The following is an 11,362-nucleotide window of genomic DNA, read 5'->3' as shown; positions in this document are numbered from 1 at the left end:
CCATTTGTTAAACCCCTACCACTTGCCTGGCTCTGCGTTTACACCTAGGATACGGAAAGGCAAAAGGCATCCCTGCCCCCAAGGAAGTTACCGTCTCCTGGGGGAGACCCCGACATACCGCCAGCCCTATACCGGATAAATCCGAGATAATTAGCAGAGGGAAAGTACTGGAGTTTAGAGGGTTTGGGGAGACCAGTATTGGAGCGCAGGAGTAGAGGCGGTTAACGTGCCCGGCCTGAGAGAGGGAGTGTCTGTTCACTTGCCAGCCAGGAATTCAGTGCACTGAATGAAAGTAAAGTGTGGGAAGACTGAGGGGCGGGGCGGGGACTGGGTCGTGAATGTGTGGGGGATACAGAGGCCGGGGAGAGCAAGTGAAATGTGTCAGAGTAATGGCACGATCGAGCCTTGATTTAGGAAAGTGACCTTATGGATGGCTTTAGAGGATGAATTGCAGTGGGAAGAGACCGATGCTGGCAGAGCCTCCAGCAGCTATCGCAGGAGCTCGGCCTTGTGGTGGTGAGTCAGTGGAACGGTCGGAAGAAAGAACGGGGTATGTTCCAGAAACGCCACACTGGTGAATTGGACGGGCTTTGGCTGTCAATAGACAGACTGGGATCGGGAGCCCAGGTTGGTTCCTAGGTGTGAGCCTAAGGGCCTGGGAAGGTGGGATAGCCTCGGCAGTAGTAATAGGGAAAGTAGTTGGGGAGGGTTTTGGACATATTGAATTTAAGATGTCTGCTGGCATCCAGTTTGAGCTCTCTGAAAGGCGGATGGAGATGAGAGTAGAGGTCAGCCGAGAGGTTGGGCTGGATAGCTAGATTTGAGAATCATCGGGGTAGAGATGGTAATCAAATCATGTAGAAACTGAGATCACCAGGGGCCAGGACTGAGCCTCGAGGGACATCCACTGTTGAAGGGTGTGATCTGGAAGAGGATCTGGCCAAAGACCCGAAGCCGGCAGAGAGGTAGGAGGAAGCAGTAGAGAAGTGTCCCAAAAAGCTAGAAGTGATGCAGAGTGGTCAAGAGGGAGGAGGGTTGAGAAAAAGGCCATTGGTTTTGGCAACTCAGAAAGCATGGATAATTTGGAGAGACCAGTGTAGGGGGAGTAATAAGATCAGAGGCCCAATTGTAAGGAGAGAGGGGGAGAGGGAAAGGAAAGGAGGGAATTTAGTTGCAAAAGACAAGAGTAAATGAAAGTTTTCTGAGGATGGGGGAAAGACCTGGGCACGGTTGTAGGTCATTAGGTAGAAGGATTAAAAATAAGTGAAAGTGCATATGACAGAGGGGGCAGTCTATTAGAGGAGACAGGATGGAAGGGGATCACTTGTAGGTTATACTTGGTAAGGAATGAGGCCATCTCATTTTGTCAGATGGGAGTAGAGGAGCAGAATGGAGCCAAAGGAGTGGTAGGAGATGAGGAAGCGGAGAAAAGAAGCTTTCAGCAAATCACCTTTTTTTTTTTTTTTTTTTTTTTTTTGTAAAATATGAGGCCAAGTTTTCAACAGAGAGGGCAGGAGTGGGAGCCATGGGAAGTTTGAGGAGAGATGAAAAGGTTTGGAAGAGCCATAGTGGAGAGTGCTGAGAGAGGTATGGATTGTCTGCCAGCGGTGAGGGCCCAGTTAAGTGACATGGTAGAATCCAGAGAAGCTAGGGGTCCTGAGTATGCTAATCATACTTGTAGGGTAATATAATCAGAGACAAATTAGGAATTAATTATGTAACAAAGAAATTCAGCCCTTTTTCCTTGGACGAGATTCCATTAGAAACCTTGGGACCAAATAAAATACACTAATGCCTTTCCATAAATTTGTTAGAAATAATGGAGTAGCAAGGGATCCTAGGATGTTCATGTCACAAGGGTGATATTAAAAGTGGAACTGAGCAAGACTTGGAAGGTTGAGTCACATTTGAAGGATAGAAGGCAGGAGCAGGAACTGGAGACTGTTAGGTCCTCAGACTCTGGGCTTGAACAGGCCTGCCTACCCATCTCTAGCCAAGCTGGGGAAAGAAGTTTTGGAGTTTTACACAGAACTTAAGTCTTCTTGACAGTAACAAGATTTAATAAGACACTGCCACTTCCTGTCCCCATTTTGGACAGTCCTGTCACATGCTTCCTTACGTATTTGTATTGGAGTTTCCATCAGATTGTAAATCCCTAGAGAATTAGTGTTATTTTTCATCTTTCATCTTTGATACCTGGTACCAAATATAGTACCTGACTTATGTGGTGCCTAAATAAATTGTTTGGAATATACTCAACACCACACTAAGCACTGGGGATTTCCAGAGAACATAAGGCATGATCCCTGTCTTTTAGAAACTTCCAGTCTAGTCAGACAGCAAGAAGATGATAGATCGGAAGCTAGTGTTATATGCTATTTTACCTTTGAGTAACAGGAAATACACAGTATAAGAAGCATCCTGGAAAGAGAGTTGAAGTTGGACTCTGGGACCTGTTTTCAAAATTTGACATTATTTAGTTTCGAATGTAGACGAGTTTGGGGCTCTTTCCTATCTGTAAAATGGAGGCAGTAATCTTTTGGGAAGAGAAACATTTTGTAATCCTTAAAATTCCGTGTAAATATGAATTGTTATTAAATATTATTGTTATCAATATTGTTATTCAACAAGGGTTTGAGAAGCCATGGTGGTCAGAGAGAAGATATGATTGGGTTAGAGCTTAAGAAAGGTGGGGCAAGATGGAGTGGAAGATTCTGAGCAGAAAATAAAAAGTGTTTCATGGCAAAGGGTGCAGTGGGGAATGGTAGAATGCCGGGCTAAATAGAAAGATTGGGCCTTTTTATACTAGTCAAAATAGTTCTTTTTTTTTTCACTTCCTTTCTTCCCACAACTTAATTTGTGTTACAGCTGTTTCTCCTCACACCTAATAGCTGCCTTTTCTCTGATCCTTTAGTATTTTCAGCTCTGCTTTTCAAAGAAGGTAGATTAATGTAAGCACTGTTTATAGATGATGAGATTGAAGCCGAAAGGGGTGCACATGGTTGCACAACACTTGTGTCAGAGCCAAGGTGCAGAGTCTGGTCTGCTGACATCAGATCTGATGTTCCTTCACAGCTTGAATTTCAACAAACCCAAATGTTCTCTCCATACCAGGGGTCCTCAAATTTTTTAAACGGGCCGGTCCCTCAGACTGTTGGAGGGCCGGACTATAGTAAAAACAAAAACTCACACTCTTGTCTCTGCCCCCTCAGCCCATTGGCCATAACCCAGCCAGCTGCATAAATGCCCTTAGTGGCTGCATCTGGCCCTTGGGCCGTAGTTTGAGGACTCCTGCTCTACACTATATAGCTCAGTGTTTCTCAGGTTGGTGTTTTCCCTTCATTACTTTAGATTTGTCTCCACTCTCAGCCCTTACATCTCCCATCCCCACTTCTCTGTAGTTTTTTGTTTTTTTAGGAATAATTAGTATTTACCTATTATGTAATTATAAATATTATGATCAATACATAGAGAAGTTGATGAAGTAGCATATGGCACAGTACCACTGATTAGTACCAATCCTGGATAGGATTGCTGAGGGATGTCAACCAAATGTCCTTGGGCTATTGCTATTTAAACTTGCAGCCTTGTGACTTTCCAGTCAGTTCAGTTCAAAGAGAGGTAATTCAGTCTCTTTACAAAGCCTCATCATTGTCTTGAATTCTTTGTCACAACTTTTCCTGTTGTTTCTCTCTGCTCTCTTCAGTCCATCCCCTGGAATAATCTTCCTTATGCATATATCTAATCATTGAAGTAATTACGGTTAATCAACATTTATTAACACTTTAACTGATGAGAGTAAAACTCTTGACCTGAGACAGTCCTGTAAAGTTATGTAAAATCACTAACAAAAGTTATATGTCGGGGCAGCTAGGTGGCGCAGTGGGTAGAGCACCAGCCTTGAATTCAGGGGGACCTGAGTTCAAATTTGGTCTCAGACACTTAACACTTCCTAGCTGTGTGACCCTGGGCAAGTCACTTAACCCCAGCCTCCTGGGATGAAAAAAAAAGTCATATGTCTCTTTTCATATACAAACTCAAATGGTCTTTCATCTCTGGAGACAGGAAGATGAGTCTTCAGAAAATGTCTCCTTTCATATACAAACTCAAATAGCCTTGCATACAGAATATCAATTCTTAGATTCTTATATAAAATAGGTCTTCAGAAAATGTCTCTGTGCAAAATCACTTCTCTCTTGAGAATGATATTGCCTGCCAAGGAAGTCTTTCTCTTGGTGCCTCTTTAACAGTAAAAAGCTTTTTACCACAGCCTTAGAGTTTAGCGAATTTCCTTAGCTAAAGAATAAGGAAACCCTGATCCATTCCTGCCACACCTCTCCTTCAGTACCCTGCACTCATCATTACCATGTACCAAACACTGAGCTAAGCTGTGAGACAACTAATAGGAAAAAAGATAGTCCCTGCCCTTATGGAATTTATAATCTTACAACACAAAAGGAAACTAAAAAAACTGAGGGTTGGGGATGGGAATGGTGTCCAAGTTGGGGAGATCCCAAGGTTGCTCAGCTAAGTGAGAAATGAGAAGCTGTAGTCACTCCTTAAATGGAGATTTAGGATTCATGGTTCCACCCTCCACATGGAGGGACAGAAGGTGTTGAGGAACTAGAGAACATTGCTAATGAGATCTTACTGTGAGATGAGACTAGTTAACATTTATATAGAACTTTAAGGTCATCTCATTTGTCTGCTCAAAAACATTTAGTAGTTCTTTATGGTTTCTGAGTGAAACTTAACTTTTCCCTCTTAATATTCAAAGCCCTTTATGTTCTGGCTTGAGTCCCTCTTCCCTTGCCATCTCTATACTTTGTTCCAGTTCTTTTGTTGATATTCTTCCCTAGGCCTAAAGTATCTTCCCGTTCTTTCTTAATCTTGTGTTGACTGCCTGCCTTTCTTTTAAAGACTTCTTTCAATACTCCCCCCTCCACCTAGCTTCCCAATCCCTTCTCCTGAACTCCACTGCGTCTTTGTTTTCCCCTGAGTTTATCCTGAAGTATAAAGTTTAATTCTGAATTATTTTCTGCCCAGTGTTCACATTGTTGTCATGTATATTAAAAGACATTAGTAGGAGAGTGATAGTGTCACATTTATAGCATGGGGATAATAATATGGACACCACCTCAACCCCCACTGTTGTTGGAAAGAAACTGCTTGGTATGTTAATATTTGTTTCCCCAGTTGATTAAAATCTCCTTAAAGACAAGGATCATTCTTTATGCTATTCCCCCCAGTTTTAGAACTGGCTAATTCCTAAAAAAAAGCCTTCAGGAAGTATTTCTTGATGGATTGATGCCTTTTTTTTCTTCCCTTAGGCTTCCCACAGCAGGTACATGGGGTGCTGTTGGTGCTGTGGGGCTAGTTTGGGCCACTGACTGGCGTCTGATTCTGGATTGGGTGCCATACATCAATGGCAAATTTAAGAAGGACAATTAAGCTACCTTTTCAATCTTATGGTAAGTCCCTATAGCCCATTTAATAGAGATGCTTTGTAAGTTTGTTAGATAATTGGGTGCTATTTGAAATACTCACTTTTATGGATTCACAATCTTTTGATTCCAAAGATATCTTGTTTCCAATACAATTTGCTGGACTAGCTTATAGGTTCTTTTTCACCTTAGAAAGTCCTTATATTAAGGGAGGAATAATTTACAAAGAATTATACTCATTAATAGCAATTTAGGGTTTTGGTTTTTTTTGGGGGGGGATGTTGATTGTTAGGTGTTTTTTAGCTTTTATAACCCAGATAGGTACCTTTTTAGGGAAAGAGCTCACATTGATATTGTAATCCAGCATCTTTCTCACTGCTCAAAGATGGCCCTAGAAACAAACAGAAGTTGTTTGCTGCCATGTGACACTGGTGACTCCCATAACTGTCTGAAAACACTGACATTCAGATATTTTCAAAGTACTTTCTTAATAATCTTGTCTGTAAATAAGCTAGAGTATGGGTTAGCTTCTCAACCATGAACATTCCTGTGCTATCTTCTGAGCATTCATGATAGAGTGGCATGGGAGTCTGAAAATATAAGTTGTAGTAATAAGAATAACTCAGATTTATATAACCTCAAATGTTTCCTGACAACAACCTTGTGAGGTAGACAGTGCAAGAATTACTCTTTCTATTTTATGGATGAAGAATTTGAGGCACAGAGAAGCAAATGGATTTGCCATGTGACTTTGGACAAATAAGTCCACTTGTCTGAAACGGTTTCTTATTGTAAAATGAAGATGATTATTCTGGTCCTGTCTGTCTTACACAATATGATAATGAAATGATAAAATGTGAGAGTGCTATGAAAACCATGAAGCTGTCTGTAGACATACCTTCTTATCTACTTATTCCTTGAAGTCATAGTAATTCATTTTTAATGTCCTTTGCCTAAGGCCTATAGCTGTCAGGTGAACTTCATTATTGCTCATCAGAAAAACACCAAAGATGTAGTGAGAATTAGATGAAAACTTATATCCGTTATTCAGGAGGAATGTGTTGGAGGGAAAATCATTAGCAAACTGGGATGTTTTGTAAATGCTTTTTGTCAAAACCTATTATCAAAATTATTTCCAAGATTATACTTGGCAGGCATATTTTGGAATGTCTATTATAGCAATCCCAATGTACATAGTGACCAGGACATCCTCAGTCTAGGCAGACTTTGGAGGGTTTAGAAGCAAGTCCTGATAATCAAGGGCACTTGTGATCTCAGAGGTTATCCAGTTCATCCTGAGTAGTCTCTCAGTCTGAGACATGCTGACAAATGTCTATCAGGCTTAGCAGGGGTAGCTAGGTGGTGCAGTGGATAGAGCACCAGCCCTGAAGTCAGGAGGACCTGAGTTCAAATCTGGTCTCAGACGCTTAACACTTCCTGTCTGTGTGGGCAAGTCACTTAACCCCAATTGCCTTAGCAAAAAAAAAAAAATCAGGCTTGGCATTTATTCCCCATCCGAGTTAGTCCCTCCCACTTTGGCACCATTCTGAGTGTGAGGAAGCAAGTTCATCTTTGTATTGAACAGATCTGATAATTTGTCTTTTTCTGTAACTCTTAGTGCTCATTGAACCTTTCAGAATGTCTCTTTGTTTTCTTTAGAGAAGTATTGTTGTAATTACCTATTTTGTTTTGTTTTTGTTTGCAGGTCTAGGAATGGAGGACTTTTGGGGGACTGCTCTTCTTGGGGATCCTGATTGGACACAAATGTGAAATACTCAGGGTAGACTCCAAGGACCTCGATGTCTCTCACCAACGCCTTTGATGTATCACTTGTATAGGGATAATTAAACCTCCCTCTGAAACATGCTGACTGCTTAGGTGTTGAGCACAGGAATAACTATCACAACAGATTGCATTATGCCAGATTTCACAATGACAATATGGAATTAAAAACAAAAAACAAATGCCAAGGCCAAGTTTGAAACCTTTCTGTGGTAATTTTTGATTATTTCTTTATAGCAAAAATGAGGACAGGAAGAAGAAAAAAATTATTAATTTATTCAAGAAACATTAAACACCTGTCATGGGAGAATAGGTAGGGTATGATGACACTTAGCATAGCTTCAAGAATGCTAACTCTGCCCCTCCCCATTGCCATTGTGGCTTAATGCATCCTTGAGATCTGTGAAAGCATCAGGAACATTGACCTCACCCAAAACCAATTGGCCAGGGCCATGATATGAAATGAAAGTAATTAACAAACCCAAATAGAAATCAGGATTTGGAGAAAAGTCAAAAAGAAAAGGTCTTTACTGCAACTCAAGAGCTGGTTTGTGGTCTTGGATACAAAAGAGGTGAAAATATGTTGTTTGGGAGTATTAATTCCCAGAAGTTCCAAAATACTCAAATAAGGCAGTCTCTTCAGGGCAGGGAGGGGGAACATCCCCACTGTTCCTGGAGAGAATGAAGATGAAAGGAAAATAATTATTAAAGCCCTAGAGTATTAGCCTTGAAAGGGATGTTAGAACAAAGACTATTCAACTTGGAATAAATTTGTAGCAGTCATCCAGTAGAGCTACTCTAGCTAAAACAGACATGGAAGTCAATTGTGGTAGAGTACCATTGATTATAGAGCTACACAAGAAGGGAGACCTAGGTATTAACAGAGAAGACGCAGTTCCACACTGAATCTTAAATTAGAGGTTCTAGTCTTTTGGAACTTATGCAATGTTCTTGCTGAATTAGCTGTAATTCTCAAGAGTCTATTAATTTGTAGACTATAAGTATTAACTATTACTACTTTAGGGACCCTAAGCCCACACAAAAACCATAGATCCAGTAGACAGAACAGCAAAATCACTAAGAGACTGTCAACTAATCAAATCATTCTTAACCTACAATACACAAAGGAGTCCAGTCTCCCCTTATCTTGGCTGCTCTCCCCCTGCCTGTGCAGCTTCCTTTGGCTGCATCTCAAGCCCTTATTACCATCTGCTGTATTGTGGGGAGAAAGGATTCCTGGAGCAAGATGCATCAGGGGCTTGTCAACACAACTTTTATCAAGAACACAAAAGAATTAATCCTTTTTTTTCCCCCTTTAACCTTCCCCCTTCTCTCCTATTAAAAAGCTCCCTATACTTCATTTCTGACTGCATTTAAAGTACCTAAAAGGACCATACAAATTTTCAAAAATCTCAGGAAAGCTTTTAGTAAGATAGGTAAGGGAAGGAAAGGAGTTGGGCTGGCAACTTTTACCTTGGATTCCAGTTTTTGTGGCAGAAATCTCACATGTTTAGAGGGATAGAGGGCAATAAAATTGGTTTCCCCATCAAAAAAGAAATACTCTTCTGACCAAATAACCCATTAAATGAAACCAATTTCATTATGGATAAAAATTGGACAGTGCATATGTCTGCATTTTGTCAGTGCCTGCAGACTCTCCTCTCTTCCCTTTCATCCTCTTTTGCAGGACCAAGACAGAACATCATTCCCTATGATTTTGCTAGGATCTTTTCAGTTAAATTACTGTAGTTATTAAATGTATTTTTATGTTTCTGCCACAATTCTGTGAATACCTCGGTTTCTTCTGGAGCAGTAACGTTCTAACACATGTGCCACAGTTCAGCCATCCTCCAGACAAGGGGCACCTGCTCACCTTTTTTTTTTTTTTTTTTTTTTTGCTATCACAGAGATGGTATTGCTATGGGTTATTTTGTTGGATCCCCTCTCGTCATAATTCAAAGCAAACAAGCATAAAATCATATGAAACAGCATCACAGGGAGAGTCTTATGTCAGGTGCTCAAAGTAGTCCTTTTTTGAAAGTCAATTCAACATTTATTAATCCCATTATGGATATAATCCAAACCTGGCTATTAGAGATTTTTTGTGTCAGGATGGGGACTTAATGTTTTAGTTGTTGCCTGGATTTTTGAGAATATTAAGATCACACAGCTAATCAGAGGCAGGCTAGAGATAAAAGCATAAATGGCTCAGGGAAAGATAGAACTTTTATCTAAGTAAAACTTAATTGAATCAGTAAGCACTGAACGACCATTATATGCTAAAGACTTAAGACCTACAGGGAAAAGTCCTTGCCCTCCAAGATCTTACGTTTTGTTGAGAGACAAAATTGAACATACAGGTACAAAATCAAGGTAGAAAGCATCAATAGTATATTTTTTCCCAGTTATATGTAAAGAGTTTTAAACCATCTTTGATCTCCCAGTTTTCTCCCTTCCCTTTCCATCACAAGTCCTTTAGAATTGTTTTGCATCATTGCATTGTTGAGAAGAGCTAAGTCTATCATAGTTGATCATTGCAAAATGTGGCTGTTCCTGTGTACAATGTTTTAGCTTGCTCACTTCACTCAGCTTCACCTTGTTTTTCTGAAATCTATTTGCTTATTTCTTAGAACACAATAGTATTCTTTTACTTTCATATACTGCAACTTGTTCACCTCTTCCCCACTTGATGGGCATCCCCTCAATTTTCAATTCTTTGCCACCACAAAAAGAACTATAAATATTTTTATACCTGTGGATCCTTTTCCCTTGGGGATTCTTTTAACATAAAACATACTGTTTTTTGATTGAACTCAATTCTGCACATAAATCACAATATTTTTGTCTCGTTTTCAGTCATCTAAAAAGCAGTTTCTCTTCCTGATTCTATTTAGACTTTTCATTGCTTAAATTAGTGGGCCTAGGCAAAAACTAAAGTGGGCTTTGTGGTTTGTGTTTGACATCCTGATAGTTCTTAAAGAGAATCTTGTAATGGATGACTATCCCAGAGAGTAGTCTGCAGTGTTAAATGAAGGCACAGGCAAGTAGTCTCATATCAGGAACTATAAGTAAGGATTTCCTGTAAAGAAGATAAAGCAAACATCTCCCTAAATTTGTGTCCTTTTTGGTTACATTGCTCACCATCCTTTTATGTGGAAGAAAAAAAATAACAAGGACTCCTTAAAAGGCTAACTACAATAGGATTGACTTTAATTACATAGAGGTTCCTTTTTAGACCTATGAAATTAAGCTCTTTTGCATTCTGGTTTCTATGTAGAATAATGCAGAAAAAAGGAATGTGAGTTTATAAATACACCCCTACCTCTTAACCCTCCTATATTTGTAATGAGAGAAGCTGAATAAATGATATATGAAATTAATGGAATGTTGTTCTATAAAAAAATGAATAACCCAATTTTAGAAAGGCCCAGAAAGATTTACATGGAACTGATGCTGAGCAAAACAAGCAGAAGCAGGAATACATTGTACATGGTAACAGCAAGATTGTACGATGATCAGTTCAGTGATCCAAGACCATCCCAATAAACTTTTTTTTTTTTTTTAAAAGCTTTTTATTTACAAAGCATATGCAGGGGGTAATTTTTCCAACATTGACCTTTGCATAACACAAGTGCCTATGTATATGAGGTGTACTATGGAGACAGATTTGACACAGGTACCTACATGTAATTAGTGTTACTTTTAAGCTAGATCCCCTATAACATGAAAAGCCTGAATTAGTTCTGGGGATGTGTTTTTCCTGTCCACACCCTAGTCCAGACCTTCCTTTTTTGCTTAGATTGTTGCAGTAGTATTTGAACTGGTCTCCTTCTTTCAGTCCTCTTCTCCACTCAGCTACCAAAGTGACTTTCCAATAGTGCAAGCCTGCCTATGTCATCTCTTCTCCCAGAAAACTAGCAACCCTCTCCCTCCAATACTTCCATAATAAAATAAAAATCTACACTTCACAAGATGTCTCCTTTCTACCTTTCCAGGCTTTCTTCCTTCCAGATTAACTTTCACCCATACTAAACAGACCAGTGTACTTGTGTGATTAACTATATGCTGCTGTTAGAATGTGTCTTGAGAGCTAAGGCAGCATTGTTTCCTTTTTTTTTTTTTTTTTTGTATTCCCA

At 39.9% G+C, this 11,362-nt stretch overlaps 1 protein-coding gene across 1 annotated transcript in view; it reads left to right on the top strand.

The window, feature by feature from the left end:
- Window positions 1-7,428, top strand: part of UQCR11 (ubiquinol-cytochrome c reductase, complex III subunit XI) — an 8,673-nt gene extending 1,245 nt beyond the window's left edge. The window contains exons 2-3 of the mRNA XM_074303380.1: window positions 5,331-5,471; window positions 7,150-7,428. Of these exons, the coding sequence (XP_074159481.1) occupies window positions 5,331-5,451 (121 nt within the window). The 3' untranslated portion in view covers window positions 5,452-5,471; window positions 7,150-7,428. The remainder of the gene's footprint in view (window positions 1-5,330; window positions 5,472-7,149) is intronic.
- The last annotated feature ends 3,934 nt before the right edge of the window (window positions 7,429-11,362 follow it).

This window comes from Sminthopsis crassicaudata, chromosome 1 (genome assembly GCF_048593235.1).
Source record: "Sminthopsis crassicaudata isolate SCR6 chromosome 1, ASM4859323v1, whole genome shotgun sequence".
Classification (NCBI taxonomy): domain Eukaryota; kingdom Metazoa; phylum Chordata; class Mammalia; order Dasyuromorphia; family Dasyuridae; genus Sminthopsis; species Sminthopsis crassicaudata.
The sequence above is the reverse complement of the archived record's forward strand: the minus strand, read 5'-3'. Positions and strand labels throughout refer to the sequence as shown.